Source organism: Diplotaxodon limnothrissa, linkage group LG11 (assembly GCF_057381915.1).
Source record: "Diplotaxodon limnothrissa isolate DT_005_m linkage group LG11, D_limnothrissa_male_GT1.1, whole genome shotgun sequence".
In the NCBI taxonomy this organism is placed as follows: domain Eukaryota; kingdom Metazoa; phylum Chordata; class Actinopteri; order Cichliformes; family Cichlidae; genus Diplotaxodon; species Diplotaxodon limnothrissa.
The window spans coordinates 25678291-25691745 of record NC_140606.1 but is presented as its reverse complement, the minus strand read 5'-3'; the positions used below and the strand labels follow the sequence as shown (position 1 = coordinate 25691745).

The 13455-nt window shown below is 44.8% G+C and overlaps 1 protein-coding gene across 1 annotated transcript; it reads right to left on the bottom strand.

Moving 5' to 3' along the window:
* Window positions 1-2197: 2197 nt before the first annotated feature.
* On the bottom strand, window positions 2198-12660 carry pianp (PILR alpha associated neural protein). The gene is made up of 5 exons (XM_085365460.1): window positions 12650-12660; window positions 12060-12451; window positions 11623-11701; window positions 2900-3046; window positions 2198-2219 (listed from the first exon to the last, which is right to left on the bottom strand). The coding sequence occupies exons 1-5, from the start codon at window positions 12658-12660 to the stop codon at window positions 2198-2200; spliced, it is 651 nt and encodes a 216-aa protein (XP_085221586.1).
* Window positions 12661-13455: the final 795 nt, after the last annotated feature.

Here is a 13455-nt window from a genome sequence, read left to right as displayed (position 1 = left end):
GATCATGTGACCAAGAGACCGCATGCACGAGTTCACACCTGTTATTTTTTAAACTTATGCATTAATGTTTGTTGTTTACCCATCATGGTTCCTAAATTGCCGCAACACCTGCCGGTACGTCTCATAACTAGACCACCATTAAAACTTCCACGCGGAACCGAGCCAATCAATTACTTTGATTGATCAGTAAAATGCCCAGAGGAGATGGAAACGCTGTGCGGCAATGCTGCCGCAGAATCTCAATACACTCCAGTGGCATTTCTCTACTCGTGCCCGCCTTGATTTTATTGACATTTGTTTGAGAAACTACACAGAGGAAATTCTTGCTTAGCACCCCGTTAATCTTTGTAAAGCGCAAGAAATCCGTATGAGGTGAGGAGATAAGGAAGAAGTTTCAGACAAAAGCAAGCGCCTTATTCTTCACCTCCTTTCATCTGCTCCTCAATGGTGTAAAAACAGCCAACCGTGGCTGGCATATTCAAGACTTTTCAATGCCAAGCTTGTGGTTTCAAATCAATGCAAGGCAGTGGACTAAATGTTCACTTCAGGGAGAAAAAGATTAGGATACAGGGGTAGCTATTAAAATGCACGGTGTAAGCTTTATCCTTCCCGTAAAGCATTGCCGATCACACCGCTCCAGGGGGAATTTATTCAACATGCACAGAAATAAACAGATAGGCAGAGCTAAAACGCCAGTATTGAGTCTTTATTGAACTTCCATGGTACAGAAAGACCACATTTCTACAGGAATGCTACTAAAAATCACAAGACTGGATATCTGGAGGATTGCACGAGCTACGCATGATGCCACCAGCACTATGTGTGTAGTGGGAATCTGTGTGTGTTTGTGTAACTGGTAGGGGGAGGGGAGGAGGGGGTCATGCCGCAAAGCTGCTTAGAAAAGTTGCCAGACACAAAGTGACATTTGGCTTTGAAAGGGTCTAAAAGACATCACTCACTGATAGGTAAAATAGACATTTTATAAATAATAGATTCAAAGCAACTCTCACAGGTGTATACATGCAGATTCACAGGAGATACAGAAACGATGCTCCTTGATGTTCTACTTTCCTTTGGTACACCCAAGACAGCTAAAAAAATGATGATAATAATGTGAGAGGGAACAATGGTGGTTTTGTTTTCCAGATTGAGATTCTTGGCTGTCGGGTGAAGAGAAGAGGGGGGGAAAAAAGAAGAAAAACATCTTGTTGTGCTAACATCAGTCCTTTGATCACATGTGCAGTTCACTGATACATCAATCTGTCTTTGTAGTGTACCATCCAAACCTTTGGGAAACATCGATTTTCAGCAGGAACGGTTCCTCGCTTCCATTCATGTCCTGAATATTTGAAGTACCTGTGCAGCGTCCGGCAGAAAAAAAGGTTCGCCGAGAAAAGGTGAACGTCGGCCAGATAATTAAGAGAACAAATCATGAGGAAAAACTGAAACAAAAACAGGCTCCTCTGCATAGTGCAGAGGGATATAGCCACACTATTTGCATTTCGGGCGCTCAAAGCGGGGAATAAACAGCAGTTTTTGGAGCGTGACATGTTAAACACATTGACTGCTGGCTACAGCCGTGCCAAACAGCTTTGTGAAATGCCCCGTTCAGTGTGTGGAGGTGCTCAGAATGGCTTTTTAACCATCTACAAGCCTGTTAATCTGAGCCAAATTTGAGTGTCATGTTATGTAAAAAGAAGACTCTGCCGGGATTGCCATTAATACTAAACAGCTTCACATGTGGGGCTGGATCGGTGAGAACGGTTGTGGAAGCACAGGTAGGGCATTTCGGGGATAATGGGATGCTTCATGGTTGTTTAAACTGCTTGTTTGTGAATTAGTCGTGGCGGGTCGAAGCTTAGCAGAGCTCGGGGCCAAATAAAGGCTGGAAAACGGAGAACATGTCACAGTGACGCAGATCCACATTAACAGAAATTTACACCAAGCCAGAAGGAAGGAAGGACGGACGGACGGAGGAAAGGAGGGAGATGAGTTCAGATGTTCCTTTTTTTTGTTTTTTGTTTTTTTAGACCTCAGGGAAGCAGGAGTGTTTTGTGATGGCTGGATACCTGGGATCCCTGAATTCATTTCACAGTTTAGAGAAAATAAAAACGGTGCTGCGGGCGCACCCTCCGGTCTTGTTGATGCTCCTCCTCAGGCCCCGTAGAAATGTTTACCATATGGAAAAACAGTCACCTCAGAGGTTCACAACAGGGATCCTGACACAGCAAGAGACACAGAGGAGAAGAGTGAGAGGGATAGAAGGAAAGGAAGAAGCTGGGGAGGCCCGGCGATGGAAGGAAAAGGCAGAAGAAGAGAGGAGAAGTGGAGCACAAAAGCCTGAAGCTGGAAAAGTTGTGTACATGCAAAAGGAACGCTGCGTCGCAGGGGGACGGAGAGGGTGGCGGGGGGGAGGAAGAAACGGAAGAGCAGCGAGGAAGGAGGAGAGGAAGGTGGAGGTGAAGCTGATGGGAGGGGAGGAAGTGAGAGGGGGAGCACTGGAGTGTAGCTCTATAATTATCCTGATTGAGATTAACTTTAAATACTCTCGAATATAAGCATCATTTCATGGATGGTGGTTGGGCGCCTTTTTTGATAGGCCCAGGATGACTCATCCGGTGAGGGAGTTTAAAACACTGATACATCTTAGAGCAGCGCCAACACTTCAGGCCTGAATACTCCACAGAGAATAGCACCACCGTCCAATTACACTCCAGGTACGTCCTTACAGTGCATGCGAAAAGGTAATACGGGTGCTTCACACACAGACACGGAAGAAAACTTCAATCCAGGGGTTGCACGGAGACTCGCACACGCACATGCGGCTTAGAGACTGACACAAACACGCACGCACGCGCACACACTCGGGCCGTGTAGAGCTGGTGAGGCGACTCATTACCTCTCCCTGTCGGTGAAGGAGGAGGAGGTGCTGTGCAGCGTCTGCCGGCTGTCCTCCGAAGCAAGGGAGCGAGGGAGAGCGAGGGAGAGGGGGGGTGCTACGCCACGGGAAAGCGGGGGCGGATGCTGGGAACAGCTGCGATCGTAACTGGGAGAGAAAGGATAGTCAGATAGATAGATGGAGGAAGAGGAGGGGAGTAGGGGGACAAGATTTGCAAAGGATGAAGAGTTAAAGAGGCAAGCAGTCGGCATGGAGTGGGACACAAGTGCGAGGACGAAGAGAGATAAGACAAACGAGAAGAGAAACGGGGCATAAACAGATGCAATAAAGTTAGTTTGAGTTTGAGACAGATATTACAGTAAGAGAGGGCGAGACGGATACGAGGAAACGACAGAGAGATTGAAATGAAGAGAGGCGCGGAGAGGAACGATAAGGAGAGCGATCAGAATGAAAGACACAGGGAGAAACAAAGTCAGAGAACATCAGGAACAGCCGATCCATTTAGCATCAGCGAACACATTATCCTGCCACTGTGAGAGAGAATTAGTGCACTCATCGGACTCATTAAAACACTGTCGGAGAGGGGAGAGAGGGGGGGGGAGGGAGGCAGAGCGAGAAATGGGGAAGGAGACTTCACTGTGAGATGTGGGGAGGGAGTCAGAAGGTTGGAGGTGGGAAGGATGCAACAAGGCGAAGAAACGGACGGAGCAGTGGCGCGTGACTGAGGTGTCGTGCCATTACTCCTGTAAGGAGAGGGGAGTTCTGGTGAAGACGCAGTTGAGAGGCGCAGGTTCGGGCTCTTTGGAACACTTAGACGCACAACAAAGCTGTTCTCACCGCCATAAAAGCCCTCGTGCACCCTCATCGTCCCTCAGTAACACCTGTTCTTTCCTGGCTGACTCCTCTCACTGTACGCGCACACACAAACACACACCGTCACACACTTGATGACATTAGCCACACTGACGATTTTAGGGCTGGGAAAATCACTGAGCACATATGCCGCTCTTCTATAATCATAATGAACTGGACTGTGGCCAATTTCCACTATAGGCTATCATTTCGGTCCATCTGTACCCCCTTCCCGTTCCTTCCGCGGCACTTTCTCCCTCTAACACATGGTGTTATTTACACATTTATGACACTGAAGTACGAGCCAGTCTATAGAGAGGAGCTGCTGCCATGTCTCCAGACTGACTCCCTGCAGTTCTCGCTATTCTAATACCACTTGGGATTCACTAAGCAGTGTAGGGTTTTTTTGTTTTTTTGCCAGCGCCAGGTGAAGTAAGTTATCGAAACAAGAGCGAAGGCCAGTCTCAGGAACAGAGAGAAAGGGGGGCTTATCATGTATCAGCTCACGGCAAGCTGGAGGATTATCTGTGGATCTGCAGCCGGACTGGCGGTGCTGGTGGGGGAGATAAGAGAAGTACCGGCTGTGCAGAGACAGGCAGCTTTAGAGCAAGGCACTGACGATAACTGGAACAAAGCGAGGAACCTAAAAGAAGTGTGTGTGTGGGGGGGGGAGAGAACAGGTATTCAACGAAAGGAAGAGAAAAAAAATCCAGTGGGAGCCGAAGGGGAAGGAGAAACGAGGAGGGGAGGGGTAGATGGGGTATGAGGGGTAGATAATGTACGAGTGTGGGAGCAAAATTGAGATTAAGAGAGAGCGTGAAAAGGGGATATGGGGGAGAACAAATCATACCGATGCAGGCAATGAAAAAAAAGTGATACAACAGAAATTCAGGTAAGATGTGCAGATGAGATTACAGTAAGGAAGAGGAGGAGGAGTGCGAGAAGGGGGGGAGGGAGTGTGAGAGTGGGAAGAGAGGGGTCCCAGCGGTCAAATAAATGAGCCGTTATTGGTTTGATCAGCAAGGCGAAGAAGTGCTTCACTACATCGCGGAGAGATAATGGCCATGTGTGTACGGATCACCTCCTACCTGCCTCCCCGGCCTGAAAACATAACACATGCGCACACACACCGCCCACTCTGCGTCTATACACTCGGGGACGCCACGTGAACACCCAAAACTATAAGACAAGAGATCACTGGTTATAGTTAATGCTTAATCACTGCAACTTTAATGGCTCTAAATGATACATCTGTGCCAATCGTGACTTTTGGGAACACAAGTGCTGTTAATAAAGTCATTAGTGAGCAATTACTCAGCTCTCATTTAGGCCCGTAACATAATCGGCGACAGGCGCACAGACAAGACGGGCAGGCCAGCGTGTGCGGGCAAACACATCTGCAGCCATTAAAGTCTCCTCTTCAAGAAAAACCCCACTCATCTAAACCCCATGCATCTGTCCCATTACACACATGTGTGGGGGAAAATGGTGTCTCTTGCTTACTCGCTTTATTTAAAAAAACAACAACAAAAGTCTAAATACTACTACATAAAAAAGCAAATTCAGCACTCTCCTAAACTGTCTATAAAACATGAGGCATCTGGGTTTTTATGATGGATTTGACTTATAGGTCTCAAAATTAAAGACAATTAGGTGGTTATTAAAGCTTGTTTATGCCAATGAAAAACACCCATATGTCAAAATTTTGACTTACTCAAAAGTTTGAGTTAAAAATCCAAAGTTAAGTCAAAATGAACTCTGCCTGGCAAAAAAAGAGAAAGAAAGAAAAGGGGAAAAAACTCAGTGATGGAAACAAGTTCCATAGATGGTGCCATAAACCTGCATTTTTAATTTATTTCCAGCAGAGGGAGACTCATCTGGGTCCAAGAGGAAGCCTGGCTGTACAGGAGTCTAAGATAAAGTGGTAATGATGCTCACCTCAGAGCTGAAAAATGAAACCAGTCCATAAACTGCAGTTCCTCTAGTGGCCACTTGAGGCTGGCTACAAAAGTGAGTCAGTCGCCACTGACTTCAATGTTTAAATGGCCAACATACACCATTAAAAGGAATATTTGCAGCCTAGTATTAAATACAGTTTTGGCATCTATGGATTATTTAACCTTTATAACAACTGTACAGCAATGACATGTTTTATAAGTCAATTGTTTTGATGTTTTTAAGGCTTAAAAGCTGTGGCAACACAGGTAGCTTCAGTCAATAGCTGCCTTTAAGCTTGAGTCACACTAGGGTTGCCAACCGTCCCTTAAAAAACGGAATCGTCCCGTATTTAGAAACAAAAGTACACGTCCCGTATTGAGCTAATAAGGGACGCACTTTGTCCCGTAATACAGTGAGAATCAAAAGTAGTCTATAAATGTTAATGGAATTAACGCTTTGTTTGAAAACATAATTCCCAGCCCCTCTCCTGCTTTGCGACCAATGAGCTGACAGCACACTTATGACAATTCGAGTATGACAATTCAGATTACCGCTCATCTCATTGGTCGAGGAAAGGTCGCTTGCGGAGAAAATACCGGAAGACAACAGATGACCACAACAAGAAGCATGGCCAACAGGGAAACAAACGCCGACACTGCGGTGCAAGTCTCGGACGACAGTACACCTAAAGCTGGGCAGACACTGTGCGATTTTTTTTCAGTCACGTTATTCAGCTCCTGCTCAAACTGCACGATTGACTCGCAGGGGTTAGAAGTTGGTAGGTCACGATGCAGGTCTCACACTATACGGCCCGATGCTCTGATGCGACCTGAGTGCTCACACTGTGCCTCCATAACATGAAGGTTATAACAGATAATCTGTCGCTCGCTCTCTCTGTCTGTCTTTCACTCACACAGACACACCACCACCATCAACTTTGCTAAATTGCTAATGAAAAACATTGATCAGGCAGCTGTGATTGAACAGCAGTGTAAATCCAACTATTTTCACGGTTGTTGTGGTCGTGATCATTTTGTGATGCCACATCGAAAAGGCTCGGATGAGCTTTCCAAAGTTCTCCAAGTTGTGCCTCCATCGCTTGTGTCCAGATCACACGCTGCACAGCCGCGCTGCTCCGTCTTTTTCACCGACGTTTACGTGTTTGCGCGCGAGCAGTGTGAGCCCCTGTGGTGACACCCTCACGAGCGATTGATGATCGGGAGCTGGTCGTGAGGTGTTAATCACTTCTCGTTACCCCACGTATACTACACGATGCACGATGAAGGCCAAAATCGGTCCGATCACCAAATCGGTCGCACGACTCAAAAATCGGCTCAAAATGGGCCTAAAACCGCACAGTGTGAGCCCAGCATTAGAGCAGCAATGTTTGTTCCCCTCAGAGAAAGGGAAGAATGGGAAAAGGAAAACACCTGGCTGGAAAAAGTTAATATGGGCATGTGCAGTGAATATCAGCGCTATGTGGCCAGAAGTGTGATAATATAATTTATTTTGTGTAATAAACAACTGCAAGGATAGATGATTACAACAAATAGATGACTAATACATAAAAGTAATACATAGATGAATAATGATGATGAGTTATGATGCGTAATCATGGGAACAAGCGGGTTTACAAACAGGAGCAGCTGATTAGCTTTAGAAAAGCTGAAATAATACCTCAGCTGAAGCCAATTGTACTAAATGCACTAAATGTGCACTGTTACAAGAATGTTTTTCTTTCTATTGTTTTCTATTATTTTAAGTTAAGCAGGACAGAGTGCTTTTAAAGAAAGATTTACTTATATTCTCAAAAGTTAAGCATGACAGGCTTCTGTTTAAGAAGGAGACCTGTTTTATTGTGTTAATGTTGTCATTTTGAGCTAAAAATAAATGGCTAAATGATCATTTGTTTCACATGTGTTCATATCACAAAGAATATGCATCTGCTTAAATCAACTTCAAGTCAAATGGTTAAAAAAAATAATTTCACACACAAAAAAAGAGCTAGAAAATTCACCACACTGGGAAGGGTGAAGACAACTGGGTCGCCCGGCCCTGGCCACGAGGTGTCCCTTATTTATTTTTCAGGGAGTTGGCAACCCTAAGTCACACAAGCCTAGATACCAGTGTGTTAGCACAGGCCCTGAAAGAAAAAATGTGTATTATGCAGTAGCTGGAGGTTGCTAGCAGTCGCTAGCATAAAACTGGTTGAAATAGAGATACACAGTGCTACACCAAAAACTTCTTGTAGTTGCTTTGGTTGTTAGCAAGTTACTGTGGTACCCTCAGTCTGCACGGAAAACAGCAGGTTGCCTGTAAATGATGCAAACCAGAAATAATGATATTCTGCCTTTAGAGAAGAAGTTGTTTGTTTAAAATGTGTTGGGTGGAGCAGTAAGGCATAACTTTTACAATGAAGGCGAATGTTTTCTGTTTGTGAACTCCATCACATTTTTTCGCAATTACTGCTCAGAGAGTAAATGTAGAGACCGCAGACAAGCGGGCGTTATTCATGTCAACTGTGGGTGACTGTGGTAACATGCTAGCAGGCAAAGTAATCACAAGGACGTTTCTGGTGGAGCACCGTCAGGAACTTCCAGCGACGGTGCAAGTCTGTGCTTCAGTTTTAATGAGTGAAATTCACAGCAGTATTTTAATCAGTCTGTTAATTAAGACTAATTAGCAGATGTCTGTGTCTTTGTGTTGCTCACATACAGTTTATGGATGCTACTTGCTCAGCTTGCTAACCCGAGTTCGTTAGCCTTAGCCAATTACTCCGTCCACTTGCCCAAATACAGGCTCCACAAACCAACATGGTCAGCAGCCAAAATGCTAAATTTGAAGCTTCCACCAAACAATGGGTGACATCATGGCTTCATAGGTATGTCCACTTCCTATGTAAAGTCTATCCTAACGAGTTTGTTTTTGGTCTTATTAATTTAAGAGAAGATTATGAATTTTACTTAGCAAATCATGCTGCCATTCGGAGTAAAATAATCAATAAAGCAGGCTGTGATTCAGCCCATGGCTAGCATGTGATTAACACAGTGTTACCTATTAGCACGCATACTTGCTTACTGGTTAAAAAAAACAAGAGAGCGACATCCGAAAACACTCATCTCAAGGACTCAGCACAAGTGAAGACTTTGTGAACCCACCGGTGACATCACAGTTTATGGCCTTGTTTTCTTTTACATATGCTTTACTCTGTTAACACTTATGACCTGTCCTGACAAGTTTCTGAGTCAGGTATAACCAGTGTTGGGACTAACGCGTTATTAAGTAACGCGTTACAGTAACTACGTTATTATTGTGGTAACGAGCACGGTAACTAGTTATTATGCCAAAATCAGGAACGCGTTAGTCGTTACTGGGATTTAGATAGGGTCGTTACTCGTTACTTCGTGTGGTGGCTATCGCGGAGCTTCCACAGATTCAGTAACATTAGCAAGTGGTGGAGGCCAGCAGGTGGATGAAGGAAAAGGGACGCAGAAGGAAAAGAGACCCGAGGCGGCCGCCGGTCCAAGTGTGAACTGAACTTCAGGTAAGAAGTTATGACCTGCAGTCTCTCTGGGTCAGATATAAACCAAGTTTAGGTGGAGTTTATTTTCGTTATTCTGACTTTTTCCCTACTGCGTGCTAGCTAGCATGACGGAGTTTCTATACAGCTGGGTGGGTGCTATGAAGTTAATGATGTTGAAATTTATTTTGTTCATAAGTTATTAGAGTTGCCAACCGTCCCGTCTGGTATTCAGAGAAAATATTACGCGTTTCTTATTGAGGTGAAAAGGAACAGTTTGTCCCGTAATTCAGCTACAATGGAAAAGGCACAAAGCTGGAGTTATTCTGTGTCTTTGCTGCACAGCTGCCTCTTCTTCTTTCATTCTCTCCCCTCCCTCTCCCGTTTCTACTTCAATCATGAAAACTGATCAGCTGATCGGCTCTCTTGTTTGTTTATCGCCCACTTTGCGCCACAAAGAGGAAACCAGCGGATGTCGCGCTAAACAACAGCAGCACGTTTAAGCTTGATCAGCTGTTAGAATTTATTTAATATTAATTTCTAGTATCAGCTGATGTTTGCTGGAGCCACAGCTGCAAAAAAGCTGCTGGTCATGATATGGTTTGGTTATCTGGTGAGAGGGAAACATGAAGATGAAACCAGGAGATGTCCTTACTGAATCATCAGAGCTGTGATGGAGAAACAGGTTTACCTTTTAGGTGACATGAATGAGTTGAAGGGAAGTTATGAACTGTTTCTGAGAGACAAATAACCCCAGGATCCTTTTTTAGGTAGCTGACAGCTGGTAACTGTGCAGCAAAATCTCCAGTGTTAAATTAACACTAGAGAGTGTCTATATGGGTCCACACCTCTGAGTGTTAAATACAACACTGTTGAGTGTTAAATTAACACTTTTGACAGTGTTATATGTTTAAAAGTAACCTAGTCAGTTTTGAAGGTTAACAAAACTGACTAGTTTTGTTATTTCTAACATTTTGAGTTATTTTCCAGTGTTAGAAAATCAGCACTGCTCAGTGTTGGTGTATTAAAAGGGAAAGGGGGGCACAAAGAAATACTTTTCTTTCTTATTCTCATTTAAAATGTCTAGCTTTTAAAAAATAATTATCTGAATCTTACAACAAACGATTGATAGATTGATGCATATATACCATCAAAACAGTGTACATCACTGTCACAACAGCGTTTGTTTTCATTCAAAGGCTTTATGATTTTTCCTATAATGGTGGGCCGGTCTCTAGTCAAAATGCCCGGGACGATTTATTTGTCCCAGTCCAGCCCTGTATGCAGCTCATCTGCAGTCTGGTGTTACCTACATCTTCCTATTTGGAAGGCAGAATTTCCGAGTTCTGAGTACAATCGAAAGCACCACGACTGCAGTTTTTGTGTTGGATGTAAAAGGCGGACATGACACTGTGACGTTGGCTAGAATCATGGCAGCAGTCAACGACGGTCCAGGCGTGGCATTTCTCTCGTGGAAATGTGCACATTATCTTTTCCTTTCTATTAGTAGGTGGCACAGTGCACTGTGGCAAGTAAGCAAGCTAGAAGACTGGCAAAGTTATGGAAGCAACACATTAACAAGAGAATTCTGAGTAAAACCAAAGTTACTTTCCCTAGTAACTAGTTACTTTGAAAGTAACGAGTAACTTGAAGTAACTGAGTTACTTTTGAGAGAAGTAACTAGTAATGTAACTAAGTTACTATTTTAAAGTAACTTACCCAACACTGGGTATAACCTACAGTGAAGATTAAGCCAAGATTACGATTTTGCCTTTCTGCACCCTCTCCTCACTGTCTTTGGATAACAACCAGGTCATCAAATCGAGATTAGTCCACTTACAATTATTAAAATATTAATGAAGTGCAATTATCTAGTAATTAATGAGATAAAAGTCTGAAGACAGAAAACAATTTTTTTTTTCTGTAGCAGAATATTTTGTTTTTAATCATCTCATTATGCCTCAGGTTTTTCTTTCAATTCCTTGGTGGGGTTACAAATCCCCATGTTGGGACTGTTCTAATCAAACATTCAGCTGGCCTCAACACATCCCTGCTTTAATGGAAAGAACCATGATTTTAAAATAAAGAACAAAAACAAGATGATAATTAGCAGCTCATACACCTCTCTCAACATTAAAGTGTCCAAGATGCTGCTACATTCATATGCTTCCACTGAAGTGTGCAATTTCAGTTTTTGGAAAATACCCAGTTTCTATTTCTTACCATTGTAAAAAAAAAAAAAAGGCCCTGAGGTATTTTAACCAGAAGAATCCAGTAACACCACCCTGCTGCGTGTCAGGCTTACACAAGGAAAGTCGCCTCATCCTTACTCAGCAATGCCCACCTCATATTTATGTGGTCATGGACACAAACACACACACGACACGGTGGAGGAGAGAATTTTGGTTCCTACCAGAGTTTGGCTGTAATGATGACTGCTGTCAGGATGAGCAGCGAGGAGATGGTCACGGTGACATAGAACTGTGGGTCCACTGTAACACACACATTTACACACACACTCACGAAGTTATTCATCTCAGATTGTTTAGCTGTAGCCAGAACAAAAGAAGAAAACAGTGTAGCCAGCTGAAACATCAAATTGGACGTGCAAGACTCTAGCCTCCAACTATCACACCCATCCGATGACGTCTCCTCTGTGTTTTGCAGTTATGACAGCGGCTAATTCTTCCCTGTGAGTGATGAGAACTTTATTAGGCAATCCCCGCCTGGGTGTCAGCCTTCACCCTCATGACAGCTAATTCCCTAGAGGACTCCTGGCATGTGAGTGTGTTCGCTCACTGCAACTCATGGACACCTTTATTTAGAAATCCTTCATCTCTTGATGCCCACCTTCCTCAGGCTCTGTCTCCTCTGCCTCAGTCCCACCATCCTCCACTCCCTTCTTGGGCTCCAGTGGTGGCTGCATGCTTTCGTCAGGGTAAAGCCAGTTCTCAGGCGTGGCGGTGCTGGCCTCTTGCTGGTTCCCATGCAGGTACAGGTGATCGGTTTCCTGGCTGGAGAGGAAGTGGTAGGTCTCGTCCTCCAGCTGCTGCGTGGGACCCCAGACCACCGCCCACAGAGGGGTGGGCGTGACTTGGGCGGTGACGGACAGCTGGACCGACAAGGCGTCCACCTGCTCCTCGGCCTCTCTGTCGTCACGGTTACAGGTGGAGGGCTGTGTCACCAAAGCAACCAGGAGGAGAGAGATGAGGCCAGTCAGTCGTGCGACAGGAGAGATGGAGCTGGAAGGAAAGGTGAAGGAGAAAGGATGAGAGAGGGTGGAGTGACAGGACAGTTATCTGAGAAAATGCATTGTCCGCGGCCGCCCTGCACGACCTCAACAGCTTAGACATTGATTCTCAAGCCGGCCATCACTCAGAATGACATTTTATGCATCTGCGTCCCACACATCTCTCCACCTCAGAAACTATCCATCTTACCATCTCTCCATCGCTTCACTCTGTTCACTGAGACTCCTCTTCTCCGATCATCTCTCTCTGTAAGATAAAACAGAGGGGCAAGAGAGGAATAAAAGCCAGAAAGGGGGGAGGGTCCTGCTTTTTGTCGCCTCCTTTCTTCTTCTTCTTCTTGTGTTTTGCCACATAAAATCCATGTAAACACAGACAGCAGCAAGAGTGCTGGCGAAAAGCCAACTCTGTCACATTTTGAAAGAAGCACACACGCGGACTCCCCGGGGCATCACAATCTAAAGCTCAACTGTCCGCCACATGTTCACACACATCTGCATGGTAAAAAAAAAAAACATCCAGAAGTACACACCGGTCGTCTGCTCTGCCCTGTCACACACATCCACAGCGCACACACACCTGAGCACGGCACATTAATCATCAGAGTCGTCATGCATGGAGCGAGTACTCTATAAGTCACTTTGAGCAGAGAGAGATAACTTCCTATCAACAACTACTGCATAAATGCCACAGAAATGTCACTCAGAGACACACGAACACACGCGCTCCGACACATATCAGTTATCATGCCTACCTCTGGCTGTGGAGAGAGGGAATGAGAGAGGGAGACAGAGAGAAAGGGGGAGATACAGGGAGAGAGAGAGAGAGAGTGTGAGGGAGGGAGGGGAAAAAAAAGCATCGGTTGCCTTAGCGACTGAGACATGCAGAGTCTGGTGGAGTAAGAGAGGGGAGAGAGAGCGACGTGGGGAGGGCAAGAGACTGTAGGAAAGAGATTTAAATGCTAATTATGTGTTTTTTTTAAAATGGGTTCAATTAAA

What these genes read in the sequence shown, in the direction of transcription:
- pianp (XM_085365460.1), bottom strand. An exon ending in ATCATTACAGCCAAACTCTG is followed by an intron (nt 3,047 to 11,622) that starts GTAGGAACCAAA and finishes TTTCTCTCCCAG; the next exon opens with TTACGATCGCAGCTGTTCCC. An exon ending in TCCTTCACCGACAGGGAGAG is followed by an intron (nt 2,220 to 2,899) that starts GTAATGAGTCGC and finishes TTGCTGTGTCAG; the next exon opens with GATCCCTGTTGTGAACCTCT.